General features: G+C 45.9%; 1 protein-coding gene across 11 annotated transcripts in view; it reads right to left on the bottom strand.

Annotated features, from left to right (window-relative positions):
- The window catches only part of LOC119142990 (cystathionine beta-synthase-like protein), a 35,601-nt gene that overhangs the window by 16,911 nt on the left and 4,076 nt on the right, over positions 1-14,614 (bottom strand). For 4 of the 11 annotated variants that reach the window (XR_005102536.1, XR_005102537.1, XM_037376640.1 and 1 more), the window contains exons 1-6: positions 12,341-12,441; positions 5,807-5,937; positions 4,542-4,750; positions 3,854-3,960; positions 2,809-2,943; positions 167-246 (exon numbers count right to left, since the gene is read on the bottom strand). Coding sequence is in view for 9 of the 11 variants with exons in the window: in XM_037376640.1 (XP_037232537.1) it covers positions 167-246; positions 2,809-2,943; positions 3,854-3,960; positions 4,542-4,750; positions 5,807-5,848 (573 nt within the window). In the remaining 2 variants the exon portion in view is untranslated. Of the gene's footprint in view, positions 1-166; positions 247-2,808; positions 2,944-3,853; positions 3,961-4,541; positions 4,751-5,806; positions 5,938-7,467; positions 7,802-7,824; positions 7,973-12,340; positions 12,442-13,785; positions 13,854-14,614 lie in introns of those variants that run through there. The other 7 variants (XM_037376634.1, XM_037376633.1, XM_037376638.1 and 4 more) reach the window with 7 other exon arrangements.

Consider the following 14,614-nt stretch of genomic DNA (forward strand, 5'->3'; position numbering starts at 1 on the left):
CTGGGCACTGGCAACAGCCCCTCAGCACAGATCTGCCTGGCCAATGACTTGGAGACCAAGAGCCTACCACCTTCATTCCTAAAGCCACAGCACTCATCTGCACCAGGAGCTCTGCAAGTGTGAACATGCTCATTTGTAAATTCTGGAAAATAAAAGCAGATCTGACCTTCTCCATGCTCATTTTCTCTGGCATCACGATGATACAGCGGTAACCCTTCACTGCTGCAGCCAAGGCCAACCCAATTCCTGGAAGCAAGCAAAGGCATGTAGAGCATACAGTGAGCAGCAACAAAGAACAAAACCCACAATGCTAGCTTTGGCATGCCTTGGCTTTAATCAGCTTTTCACCAGAGGCTTCAGTAGAGTGTCTCTAAAGGGGTGGCAAAGGGAACATTTCTGGCTACTGGGGAGAACTGCATTTACAGATGCTGCCAGTTCTTCGAGAATCACAGCTAACAAAGTTTAGCCAAGGGTGGGGAAACATAGCATGTGCCAACTGCTACCTTTACCACATGCACATCACCTTCCTCCTGTCCCACCCGCTTCATTTTAAAAGTAGTAATTTGGGAAAGGAACAAGACTACAGCAATCATTTTGATACTGTCAGAAGAGCTTTACATCCTCTGTTGACTCATTTCTGCATTAAAGCCCTACTTTGTAATATGCTGAAACTAAGCCCTTTCTAAAAAGGCTTATTTTAGATGATGTTTGCGATTGAGGTTCTAATGCACTATGTCACCTTGCTACCACAGTGAAATACCTTGACTGTTAGAGAGACACCTCATTTCTACATTAAAAATCTGTACCTCCAGCCCAGTTTCTGCCTTCCAGCTCATCACTGTCTGCCCGCCTGAGGAGTTAAGCTCAGAAGTGCCTTCCCTATAGAAGAGAAGCTTTCACCTATTATCAATCACTTCTCTGCTGGATAAGCTAAACAGATCAAGTTAGTGCCTGAGGTCAGACTGCATGGCAGCTCCCCTGCTGTTTTGGGTACCAGGCACAGTACCAGCACATGCCCATAACAATGCCTCACAAGCAGTTTACCCTATACAGAGACTTGCTTGTTCAAAGCTGGCTGTTTCTACATGGTGCTGGATTGTGTAGGGGTAGGAAAAAAAAATTTGAAAAAAATATCTTTAACTGTTTCTGTAAGAAAAGCATAGCTCATACCTCAGGTAATTCAAGTAGTATTTAAGCATTGGGGGGGGCAACAAAAACTTTTCCCAGTACTACCGATAAACAGGATGCCCAACTAAAATAATATTAAATAAAAAAAAGATGACAAAGGCCTCACTAAGGCCAAAGGCTGAAGGGAAGCCATCCAGCACTCTCCCTTATGGTCTGTGATAAAGAAAGCATTTTGAGACTTGAACTCTTAACACTTTGTACTTACTGCTACTAACCTGGAAACACAAACATCAAAACAAGGTGTTTGCTGAGGGAGAAGCGGGATGCAGAGAGGACAAAAATGTAACACATTAGCTCTCACATTTAACACACTCAGCAATTCTCTCAGGTTACTGTCTGCCCTGGTCTTTGCTTTTACGTGGAGAAAGACATCTTTCTGAAGTAATTGTCCCGTATCTCCTTCGGTTCTGCCTTCTTTATCTTTCGGATTCTGTGGCAAGGAGGATCATTTATCAGATGCTGACCCAGAAAGCAGGATGTCATAGTATGACTTCATATAGTGGAGGAATGCAATACATAGGTGTTTTCCACTACATGCCATTGCTCACACAAGAGGCATAGCCACAGTCACAAGGGCTTCAGTTGCCCCCACACACACAGAGCAGCTGCTGAGCAAACGGCAACAGATAAAACTTCCCAGTTTTCTGCTGAAAGCAGGGGAACTGGTCACAGATCACCTTATAATCCCAGCCCCTCCATTAAACAAGGCTAGACGGGATCAGAAGAACAGAAGATCTGCCTGGCCTGCATCTATCACACGGCAACAGCAGATAAATGCCCAGGAAAGAGTTAAAGAACAGGACAAGACATCTCTGCAGAATACTCAGGCAGCAGAGTAGCTTCTAGCTCAGCTCAGGAACCTCCTCAGAGGTGGCAGTATATTTTATATTTAGCTAGCTCAAGGGGGAGCATTCCAGGTATGTTTACTCCCCACCAGTAGAGCAGCTTAACAGAAGTACGACAGCTCTGACAGAGGAGCCCAGAGTCAACTCCAGTCTGCTCAGATCATCAGGTGCTCTGCCCTGGCCCCTGACTAGCAGGACTGTTCCTTTCTTCAGCCCTTCAAGGAAGAGATGCTGGCTGAAATGGAGTCTGTCAAAAATCTAGGTGTGCAAAGGCTATGTCAGCAGAGTGCTGTAGGGATGCAGCTCATCTCCCATCTCAACTGCACCAACATGGGAAAGGCTGTTTCTCAAACCAGGCCCACCTCACCTGACAGAGGGACCATAGGACTTCCCAAACAGAAGGGGAAGATCCAGATTCACACCAGTCTTCTGGGGCTTTCCCCCCACCCCAATAATTTCAGTCAGACTTTAATTCCTGAATAGGACCTAAAGATCCTAGTGAAACTGGCCTAACACTTCTCCTCTTTTAAAGCAAAGAGCCCCTGCAAATTTAGCAGACCCCCTCCCCAGCTGTTCTGGTTGGCATAGGACACTGTAGAATTGTTCCTTGCGTGAGGCAGAAGAGGCACTGCTCCCTAAACCATGCGGGCAGGAAGAGATCCCCTTTCTTCCTTGCACAGGCAGCCTCCATGCTCCAGTCTCAAGACTGCCTCTTCCAGGAAAACCACCACAGCATTTTCCTCCCACACTTTGCTAGGGTCTTCCCATCCCCTACCTGTGTTGCCAGAGGTTGGCTCTATGATTGTGTCCCCAGGCTTCAAGATCCCAGCCTTCTCAGCATCCTCTACCATCCTCAGGCTGATGCGGTCCTTCACACTGCCTCCAGCATTGAAGAACTCACATTTTGCCACTGCAAACAAAGAAACCAAGCAGTGTTCTTAAAGAGCAGTCATTTGCCAAACAGGCTGCTAGCGTATCTGCAAGAGCAACTCTATTAAAGTGTCTTCCCAATTCACCTCCCTATTTTACAACACCAGAAATGGGTATTCAGCTCACAACAATCTCCACTATTACAGATCACAATAACATAGCAACAGAAGCCATACTCTATCCATCTCCTCAAAATGTTACCTCTCCCTCCATCTTTCCTCTTCATTAAAGCCCAGTCATTCAGATAAAAAGCCCCAGGACTCTTCCAGTGCAAGAGCATGGGGGGAAAGAATTTACCAACATGTCTTGCCTCTTCCCTGCTACATTCTCCAGCCAAAGAGTTTCTGATCAAACTGGAAGTTTCTCCCCCTTGTTCAGCCTATGCTTTTATTTCAGTACTCCCAGCATTAATCCCTTCAGTGGTGTTAAAACATCAACTTTCAGGACTCTGATCAGAGCCTCCAGATATCTCCAGTATGGTTGGGTTTAAAACAAAATTCACCGATTACAATTAATCATTTTCAGTGGTCTCTAGTGGTAACTGCGGATCTGCATTTTACACACACCGATGAATACCCTGAATGTGAGAAGCAGTCAAAAAAATTATGTAAAAGTTTTAAAAATATTTTCTATGAAAAAAGTTTTACTTTTTCTACAAAAACAGAAGTGGCAGGAAATATGCTCAGGAAGTAAAAATTGAAAGATGTTTTAGATGACTAAATTCTAAAAAACTGGAAATCTGCTAAAGAAAGAGAGGAACTTTTCCTCACCATTTTCTGCAGGGCACCTGCACTCCTACAACCAGGTTACATGATACTACTAACCAGGACTACCCAAGTTTCTGAAACAGTGTTTTCTTATTTCAATTTTCTTCCTGCAGCAGTACTCACAGAGTTCACACTTCAGCCCATACTGCTTCCCAATCTTGTTGATTCGCACCAAAGGTGTATTGCCAACTTTATCCAGGATGCTTGGCAGGATTTTCAGAGGCTCTGGCCTGGTACACATACAAACAAAGTCAATGTATTGACAGAAGGGGCCACAGGCAGGTCATACAAAAGTAACACAGTACTTCTGATGCTTTTTAATTCAATCAGCTTTCTCCGTCCCCTTTATCAGGCTAAAATATTTTAAAGTAATCAGGCTAAAAGAATGCACATCAGATACAAATTCACAAAACATCAAGTCCTTGATCCAAAACAAGGATTAATCAGATATCAACCCAAAGACTGAGGCAAGAATTAAGTGTTCTGCACTTCCTTCTGACGTGAAGTAGCTTAGCACTGCTCAAAGTCAGCTATTTTGCAAGCAAAAAGCATTAATAGCGTAATCTTTCATCTAGTCAGGGAACTGCTTGCCAGGTTACATGAACTTAGTTGCACCAAAAATGTGAAACTACATGGCTGGAAGGCCCCCGCATGTTTAATCTGGATTCTTAGCTTTGCTTATGCGTGGAAACTAAGAACCGTCAGCACATCTACAGCATCAATTTAGATTGGTCATCTTTTGTTAAATCTACATGGCTCTGAGGAAACCGGGATTAGTACTGTACTTAATCAGCAAATAAAAAATACTTACAGAGTGGTATGACGATGAGGGGAGGCAGAGAGGGGTTTCCCAAGCTTCCATGTGCATCTGCTAGGTGTATCAGGACGGATCCACTCCCTTTCCTTTTCATTACCCTTGCAGTTCTCATTGTCCACCCCACCAGGGAGAAAATATTTGCCAGGTGCATGAGGGCATGAGTTCATATCTGGTTTCTGGGAAGGAAGTGTAGGCATTCCATCCTTGGGAGAGGGGGAAGGAAAAGAAAAAAAGGAAAAAAGGTGGCAGGGAGAGACAATGTGCTTTGCATGCCCCTCTAACAGGATCAGACCATCTTTTGACACTCAAGTTCTGCACTGCATCAGCCATTCGTGTCACTGCTCCCCGGTAAAACAGCTAAAAACCATGTTACTAATAAAGAGCCCTTATTCTCTTATGGAGAATAAGGGACAGAGACATGTTGGTGAAGGGATAAATAGATATGTGTGTCTATTTCCAGTCTAGAGTTTCAGCACACAGTTTTTCTGAGGGAAGATGAACACCAACTACCTTGGTGGCAATTTTCAGGAAAGCAGTATTGCCCATAAGCTAAAAGCTGCAATCGCGACAAGTAGCTTTTAACACCCAAGAACAGGTTCTGCCACTGACTACAAGAGACCCAGGTATTACAAGAGAAAGCATAGCCTCTCTCTGTTAAATGAATCCCATCCTCAAATGTCCCAGTCTTGTTTTTCCCTTTATATGAAAAAGGTCACAACACATGGATGTTTTAACAGTCAGTTGATGTTTCCGTAGCACTGTGAAGATGGGAAAGCAGTTCAACATAATTTTGATTTGCTAAATCCTTATCACCAAGGTAAGAACCTTGCATTGCAATGCTGAGTGCAAAGACTCAATACAGTGCCCTACACAAAGATAATTTAAAACATACTGAAGCATGTGCTTATTATAACTAGCCTCCATAAATATAAAGAATACAGGGCTAGTCTTATGGGAGACACCCACACACCCCCAAAAAACTTCTCTCTGAAATGAAACCTCCCCATTCCAAGCAGAACAACAGAGTAAGACTACTTGCTGGCTAATTAGGAAATGGTACCAAAAGACTCTGCATTACTACTTGTGGTCATGATGGAGAATTCTTCCAGAAAGGCCACTGGTTTCAATAGCACCTACCTCTACAGCATTTCAGAAAAAAAAAAAAAAAAAAAAATAGAAATCCCCCCAAAAGCAGATAGGGCTCTCCCAAATTCTCGTGACAGAAAGAAGGAAATTGGTCCCCAAAGACCAATGAGTACCTTAGACACAGAAACAGGCCCTTCTAATATCAATTTCTCCATGCTCTTTGGTGAAGGTGACAGCACAGTAGACTGGACTTTCTTCAGGAGACCAGGTACTATGGGTCACGAGACTGGGACAGCCTTCAAAGCTGCAGATTGTGCAAGTTAGGAAAAAAAACAAAAACAAAAACAAAACTATCAGGAAACAGTCTCTTGTAGGGGCAAAACACAAATCCCATGATCACAGGTAAAAAAAGAAGCTGCAAAACAAAGTGAAGATGACTTGTATAAACAGGATTAAAACCAAAAATAATAACACGGCAGAGATATTGTGCAAGATCAATGGAAGGTCTCCTGAATCTGTTCTTCCCTCCACAACTCAGATCCAATAAAGCAAGCAGAAAACATCTCTATTGTGCTGTCTGTAAATCTGTAAGCTTGAAAGCCACACAAAGTAGTATGAAATACTCAGTTTTTCACAGGATATATACTTCTAGAGACACTGAGATGAAAGGGCTTCGTGGTGCCATCACCAAAAGACCCTGCACACAACTTGGAAAAAGGCTTTATACAGGAACATTTGCAGAAGCCTCTTGACCCTTGAGGAGACAAAAATCTCAAGTTCCAGCCCAAACTGAATTAGTGTTGCATACACAACTATAGTGATGCTTGATATGCAGCAAACACTTCAACCACAAGGAAGCAACGAAGCCGTCTAGGAGACTTTTTGTTTCAGAAATTAATGAGTATAAAACTGAAACCATAGTTCTTTTCTCCTACTCCAGCCAGTTGTTCATAGAGCCTGCCTGCTTCCTTCCCACTTGAGACAAAAGTCTGGGTTGGTTGGGTTTCCCCCCCCCCCCCAGTATTTGTTTTTCTCATCACCGTTTTGTAGCAAGATTCAGCTCATTCCACTACTGAGTTGTGCTAGGCCCAGAAAGGGTCCCTGGCCTCATCCTCCTCCTTCTGACAAATGCACACAGAACAGATACAGCTTAGTTCAGGCAGAATTAATGGTCTGGTGACACACTGGAAGAAAATCTGAATCACAGGATCAGTGAACTTTAACATTTGATCCTGCAGGTTAACATGCACCACAAACCACTACTGCCTTGCACACAGCAAGCAATTCTTTTCTTGCATGCTGTTTCAAAGAAAACACCTAATGCATTTAAACTGCCTTCCTTTAGGAAAAAAAGCCTCTGAAAGCACCAGCCGTCCAGACTAAGGCTTAAAATAATTCTCCTTCTGGATATAAAGACTTCCATGCCACCAAAATGATATGACTCTACTTTATTTAGGTTAATACATGCAAAAGAGCCAAGATGGACTACATCCCATCCTAGACTAATGACCAGGACTAGACTGAGAGACAGCAGTCCAAGAAAGATAACATTCCATAAACATATACAATCTAACACCAACTAGTTTTTGTTACTAGAAATTAGCATACTTCCAGTTCCAGAGTGAAACCCAGCCTTTATTTTTATTTCTGGAAGGTGCCATTCAGAGTATCAGCACTTTTTAAAAAAACAAAAACTGAAGAAGTTTCAAGGTTTCCCATAAGCCACATCCACATGCTCCTTCAGACAGCTGGCAGGCAATACTGGACATAGACACCAACTGCCTCTGCTCACAGGTAACTGACAATATTTACAATGTCCATCTAATACGAGTACCTTGCTGCCAAAAGATTAAACCATTTCAGCATGCAGGAAGAAAGCAGCAAGGGGCTATAGACAGGAAACAGGTTTTGTTCATCTGCTAGGCTCTCATAAAACAGGAGTGCAAAAGCTTTAAATCATCAATTCTCAGTGTTCTTCAAGAAGGTGCTAAAATTGAGGAGAAAGGGAGAAAAATTTTTGGCAATAAGTTTCAGAGGTTAAAAAAAATAAGTACTTGTTCTTTGTATTAACAGCAGGAAAGAAATTAATGTGGCTCTCTGAAAGCTGCTTTTTGGAAGATTCCCTCTAAATTGGGCAAGACAATCTCACTTCCTCCACTGTAAGGCAAAAGAAATCTACCAATGCACTTACAGCAACACCCATCACCTCTTGAACTAGAAACAGCAGAAACTGAGGAAAAGCTGTACTTATTGCCTTCAATTAAGCTGTGAGGTTCTCATGTGTTTAGAATGGCAATACTCTGCTGTTTGATCAAGTCTTCGATAACAGGGCTAGAACTCTGAACAAAAACAAGGAGAGAGAAAGAAAAAAAGCTAAATCACAAGCACTGCCAACAAAAATCCTGTTGCCAAATACTAACCTTAAGCAACATCTCTCATTGGAAGGAACACAAGCTCCAGTTCAATAAGTCCCTTCAAATCATTTTATTAGGCATTATTTTACATAACCCCATACCCACCCAGCCTAAAGTAAATAGATATGCATATATACAGTCAATTTCTAATCATGCTAGTAGTAGAGAATCAGTCCCAGCTATGGTCAACCTAATATCTTAGCGTTTTGAAGAAGGACAAAATCCTAGGATGGACTTGGTTGTCCTCCAATGGCAATTCTTACTACACACTCAACAGAGACATAAAAGCAGCTGTGATGTCTTACAGTTATACCTAAGAAACAGGTCAAGGGCCTACAAGTGACTTGTCACGTTCAGAACCAACAGAAACACCTCAGATCTACAAGCTCCTTCAGTGATACCGATTATCTTCCTGACACACCACCCAGAACATCCAACCAATGCTTACAGCCCTAGATCATGCATCTTCAGCAAAATAGGGGGCAGAGGTGGTCAGTTTAGGACACCCCCATGATCCCACCTACAAGCCCAAATCAGGCCTCAGGAAGCTGGTGCATCTTTCTACTGGCAAGATCTCTGGGGAACAAAGGAAAGGGGGCGAGCAGAAAATGACCAAAACAGAGGATGACAGCAACTTCTTTGCCAACCTGACCCCATTCTCAAGTCTTTCTTCTAGGAATGCAGGCTAGGGAGACAGGACAGGAGAATGGCAACTCTGCTTCTCTAACTGCAACTGAACATTGCTCTGAAGAGTCTGAGGGAGATAAGTAATAGGAAGAGTTGCCCATCTTCAAGAAAGGAATTCTGGTAGCTTGAATGTATGTTTGCTGTAAAAGGAAACGCTCCCGTAACTAGCTGGGGTTGTGGGTAGAGTCTAACTAGAAAAGCCTAACTTCTGTCATACTTGCAGAGCACGAGGCAGAAAATTCAGAAACAATTTACAAGTCACTTAAACCTAAGACACAAAGGGGACTGGGACACAGACAGAGGTATGAGATCCAGAAAGCCTCACAGGCAAGGCTCACATCTCTAGATCAACCTCCACAGGGAACCCAAGACCTAAACTATTTCTCAACTCCTACAGAACAGGATTGAAGGCCAGGGAGTGAAATTAATCCCCAGACAGCCTGAGCTGAACTCACTCCATAGATATGTTAGAAGCTACAGTTTCTAAGGCCGTTTACAGTATGTGTCAGCACTCATGTAGATATTTAAAGAGTATCATGCATGCAAGAATCTAATTAACTTGAGTCTTGTCTGAAGCAGAAATGAAGCTAAAAGGCAGGTGTGAGGTGGATCAGAGAGAGATGCCCCAAGGGCTGACTACTCAGCAAGAGCTGAGATACAGGATACCATTATGCTGCAGCCCGAGAATGGAAAATTTTGATGTTAATCAGGTACTCTACTCTGTGAACAAGTAAACTACCACAAACCAGCTGTCCTGCTCACTCCGAGTATACACAGGGTCTTAGAGAGCTTTAGGATCTTTACAGGTTACCAGATGCAGCAGTACCCATCCAGTCTTTGGAAGCTGTTTGGAAACACCACGGCTGTAAGTGATTCAGGAGACAGACAGCCATCTGGGTTTGGGGTAGGTGTGTGTCCCCTTGCTACTTCTTCAATAGCAGACAGCCACCACTCCTGTATCAGGAGACATCAAATGACCTGAAGTAACTGGAATATGAGTTAACAATACTGTGGCTCTAGCAAGAGATCCTTTAAGAAAGGAAAGTCTTATTTCCATTTTCTTCTGCAGAAGAGATGAGCACATGCGCATCCCCTCAATGATCACTTGTTCTTTCAAGGCCAGACTGGCATACTCATAACCTTCCCGATAGGAAATGGGTAGTTTTTTAATGCCCCCATCTTTGTAACATTGCAATGATATTAAAACTTCAACAGCAAAGCAGATCAGCCAGTGAAAACATGAAAGTGTTCAGTCTGCCTTCCACCCACAGAAGGGAAGCTGTGCGTGCAGCCCTACGGCAGCTGTCTTCCGACATCTCCATTTCCTGAGTTCACTCCAGCCCTGTCTGGACTCACCTAGTAAGTCTTCTGACCAAGTGCTGATGTCTTCAAGGAGCTCAACAGCATAAAAGAAAAGACTGGAGAATGCCCTATCTGCATTTTTACCTGCTGCAGTCAGAAGCTTTCATTACCTCTTTCCCTGCTGCTAGTTCCCTCTCCTTAGTGCACAAAGATGGACCAACACTACAGCCTTAACAATGCTCTTGATCTGCCAAACCCACCAAGTACAGGGAGAGCAACATTACAGGTACAGTAAGAGAGGCTCAGAGATTAAGCAAATTGCCCAGCATGACAAAAAGAGGGAGTTAAGAGCTCTGCTCTCAGTTTCTGACCAGGTCTGTAGAACAGGGAGAAGCACAGCTCCCCTTCCCCAGTATCATACAATCATAGAATCATTTAGGTTGGAAAAGACCTTTAAAATGACCCAAGTCCAACTGTTAATGCAGCACTGCCAAGTCCACCACTACACCATGCCCTTAAGTGCCACATCTACATGTCTTTTTAATACCTCCAGGGATGGTGACTCAATCACTTCCTTGGGCAGCCTGTTCTGGTGCTTGACAACCTTATGGTGCCACCCTGAAAGGCATCACATCTTTTGTTTGACCACGGATCTCTTATAAAGGCTGGCAGAGAACCCCTGGTCACCACTGCCTGGGCAGGAAGACAGCTTTTTGGCTGATGCGTGTTTTGTGAGAAAGACCAGCTGCCACCCACTTTCGGGACACCAATAGAGCTTTTGGCAGGCATCCACAGTGCAACCGTGATCATGGTACATCCTGATGTCTACCTAGTTCCTATGGATCTCATATACAGACAGCATGACACCTGCCAATAGCCACAGGCCAGCCCATCCCAGCCATCCTGGCAGCCTGCTATGCTGCCAGTGCTAGATTAGTGATGTACTTGAACCAGCAAGCAAGCTCCAGGATACACCCCCCCCCCCCGTGATTCTGGCTACCAACCACAATTTTTAGAAGTACTGGTCTGGCTTCACGAAAGCAGGCTGGTTAACTCCCATGCAGAGTATCATAATAGGATGCTAAAGAGCCACCAACTACTATAGAAAAGGATGACTTGTCCAAACAATCCAAGCACTGGGCCTAACCTAGCACCTAAACTGTAATTCATCAGTAGTGATCTCACTACAGCCATTCTCCTGCCAAGAAATAGCAGGTTCTGCACAGGTCTCAGTTTCTTAGAGGAAAGTGTCCTTTCCTCTCAGACATAAAATCCCCAGATTTCACCTATCTCCATACTCAAGTTTTCCTTCTTTTCTGCAGCACAAGTTTAGCAGGACACAGAGCTCTCATGCCTCAAATCAGTAAACAGACTCATTGAAAGGGTAAACAGTCTAAGCAACTTTGCTGGAACAGGGCCCTGCACTCCAGAAACCTCCATGGTCAAAGGCTTCAGGATTAGAGAGATACGCAGACTCCAGACAATCAAACAGGAACAGAAGAACAGCTTGTCTTTCAAGTAGTGTGCCAGCAGCATTGCTAGCACTGAAGTAACTCTGTCAGGTTTTAGTCAAGTTCAGACCCTTCCCAAGAGGGGAAGGGCAACGTATGAAATAAAACATAAGAAAAGAAGCTTCTCAGTACACTGCGTTAGCCATACTTGCCGAAAAACACTAGCAAGAGAGCACGAGAACAACGGATGGCGTGCCAAGAACGGCTACAGAGCCGGTGCCATACCCAGAGAGAAAAACAAAAGGCACAACCTCATCTTGCAAGCCTGTGTAAAAAGCGGAAAGCCCGTCTCCCTTCCTCCGGTTCCCTGCTCAGAGAGGGCTCCTCACTGGCACCCTCCGGCCCGCCCACAGCATCCCCAGCAGCCGGCACACACACACACACCCCCCCCCCGCCCGCCGGCACCAGGGCTGGCTCCCGGCCTCCACTCGCCCAGCACAGCCCGAAGCTGCCCGTCCTCTTCTACCGTCTTAATTACTACGAGAAAATCGAAGCCCGACGGCGCAGCACAAACGTTAGCCCACCAGCCCTCCATCCCTCCCCGCCGGCCAGGGCCACAGCGCGAGAGGCGCCCCTGAGGCAGCCCCCACCCCCCACAACCACCACAACGACCGTTTAACGGCCGACCCCGCTGAGGCGACGCGCGGCGCGTTCCCCCCCCCGCCAGGAGTGTGAAAAGGGCGGGCACGGCTACCCCCGGCCCTCCTCCCCCACCCCACGGCCGCGGATGATGCAACGGGCGGCAAGAGGCACGCAGCCGCCGGCCCCGCCGCTACGGCGGCCGCCACCTCACCCACGCGAGCCGGGCGCTGCCGACGACACCGGACGCACCGCGCAAGACGCGGGCAGGGAGCGGCGCGGCGGCGGTTAAGAACAGCCCGCGAGCCGCGTGGCCCCGCCCCCGCCCCATCCGCCCTCCCGAGGGGCGGGAGCGGGGGCGCGCGCGGCGATTGGGCGCCACGGGGGCGGTGGCGAGTCAGAGGCTCGGGGGATACCGAAGGGAACGGGGAGAGCGCGGCGGCCGCAGCCGGGGAACGGCCCGGCGGGGCGGCCGCGCGGGCCCGGCGCTGCCCGGCCGGTGCTGTGAGGGAAAGCGACGGCCAAGGGCCGGCTTTCTCCACGTGGCCTGCGCGCAGCCCGGGGCGAGGCCTGTGTCGGGGCCGCGGGCCGGAGGGGGCGTGACCAGGCCCCGGCCTTCGGAGGCGACGTTTAGCGGTGCGCCAGCGGGCACCGCCCGGGGGGATGCGACGCACACAGGCGGCTAGTAGTAACGGCCAAGCGCTGCATGTGCGGCTAGCTGCTTGTCTAATTTGGGGGGAAAAAAATAACAAAAAAACCCACCCACCGCATCAGAGAGGGCTGCTGTGAGGCAGTTTCGCGGCTGGGCCTGCAGCCAGGCGCTCCCTGGCACCTGGAACCCCTGGAAAGGCTTCGGGTTGTGCTGTGTCAGGGCAGCCGGCCTCATGGCATGGCGGGCTGCCCTGGCTTGCCCGGATAGACATGGGGGCGGGGGGTGAGGGAGAGGGCCCAGGCATCTCTCGGTCTGGTGTCAAAGCCTGGCAGTACCCAGCCAGGGGCAGGGAGGGGCTGGTGAATCCCCCAGCTGGGAGCCACAGGCTGGAAATGGTGCTGCAGAAAGCAAGCACAAGCATCTCGCTGGAACTAACTCACACGGGTCATTTCAGTAGAAAAGCTGGGCCACAAGTCAGGAAATGGGTTTATCCCAAAAGGTGCCAAGTCCTAAGCATGACTCTGGAAAACACCTAAACACTTCACCTGTTTGAAGCTCCCAAGCTGCCTACAATTTGGCACTCACCTGTCCGCTGGTGCACTTGCTGGCTCAGAGGCAAGCTGTGTGCTGCTTGTGAGAAGCAGCCATCTCATGGGAGGCTGTGTCCTAGCCAGACTGGCTTTGTCTCCCTAAGTTCTTACGGCACCAGTGCAATGGGTAGTTATTTCGCTTTGATGTAATTATTACTCTTCTGATGGTGTCTGAGAACGTGACAATGAGATATTTGCCTGGGAAGTTTCTCAGTGCCACAATGTCTGCATCTGCACTGTTGTGAACGGAGCTTTATAATGTATAACACAGGGTGCAGGTGAATTTAATCTACTCAGTGCAAATTGTCTCATAATAATTCTTGACAACCACAAGGTGCTCCAGATTATTCAGAAAGTTAAAAAATAAAAGACCAATCCTTTCGTGAAAGTATGAGCTACTGGAAAGGCTTACCTTACCAGAATGAAACAGTCTCAAGAACATAGCTTATGGCTGGAGAAAGTCCAAGCAGCAATTTCTTCTGTATCTTTAAAAAATACCAATAAAGAGAAAAGCAATTCAAGGTAGCTTTATTTTAGAACATGATTCACCCTGAAGTGTTCCATGTGTTTTAGGTTTTAGGTAATCCAAGGAGTGGAGACAATGGTATGTCTCCATCTGTACATAGAGATACTATGTCGTATAGCTATTTAGAGGGTATTGCATACTGTATAAAAATAAAATATAAGGAACAGGATGTTTTAATCAAGTCGTAAAAAATACAGGAGAGACTTTACAACTGGATGTGACTGGTCTGAAGCTGAATGACTAGTCTTAGTTCCAAAGCCAAGGGTCTCTCTAGTACAAAAATGGACCATGACTAGAATGTGGAGTGAAATGTATGAAAAAACACAGGAAAAACAAACCAAGAGAAGAGCCAGGTATTTTATATTTGCCTTAAATAAATAGACACTGAGGCAGCTGTTTCATTACATATGCTAAAAATCCATAAAAATTACAGGGAAAAATTCATGTTGATGACAAATTACATTGCTTTTTCCCTGCCCCTTTCTGGACCAATGTAGATATAAACCTACTTTGAATCCCACATTGATATTCTCATTTTCCTAAGGAAAGATTTACTAGAAAATCCTGCTGTTAAACATGACAATAATTTACTTTAAATCACAGCTTGCCTCACTAATTATGTCTGAAATATGCATATAAAGTGAGGTTTGCACAAGTAACCATTAACCCCACTGGAAAAACATCAATTGGAAGAGCAGGTGGGATCAGATTCTAGCTTGC

This window comes from Falco rusticolus, chromosome 2, assembly GCF_015220075.1.
Source record: "Falco rusticolus isolate bFalRus1 chromosome 2, bFalRus1.pri, whole genome shotgun sequence".
In the NCBI taxonomy this organism is placed as follows: domain Eukaryota; kingdom Metazoa; phylum Chordata; class Aves; order Falconiformes; family Falconidae; genus Falco; species Falco rusticolus.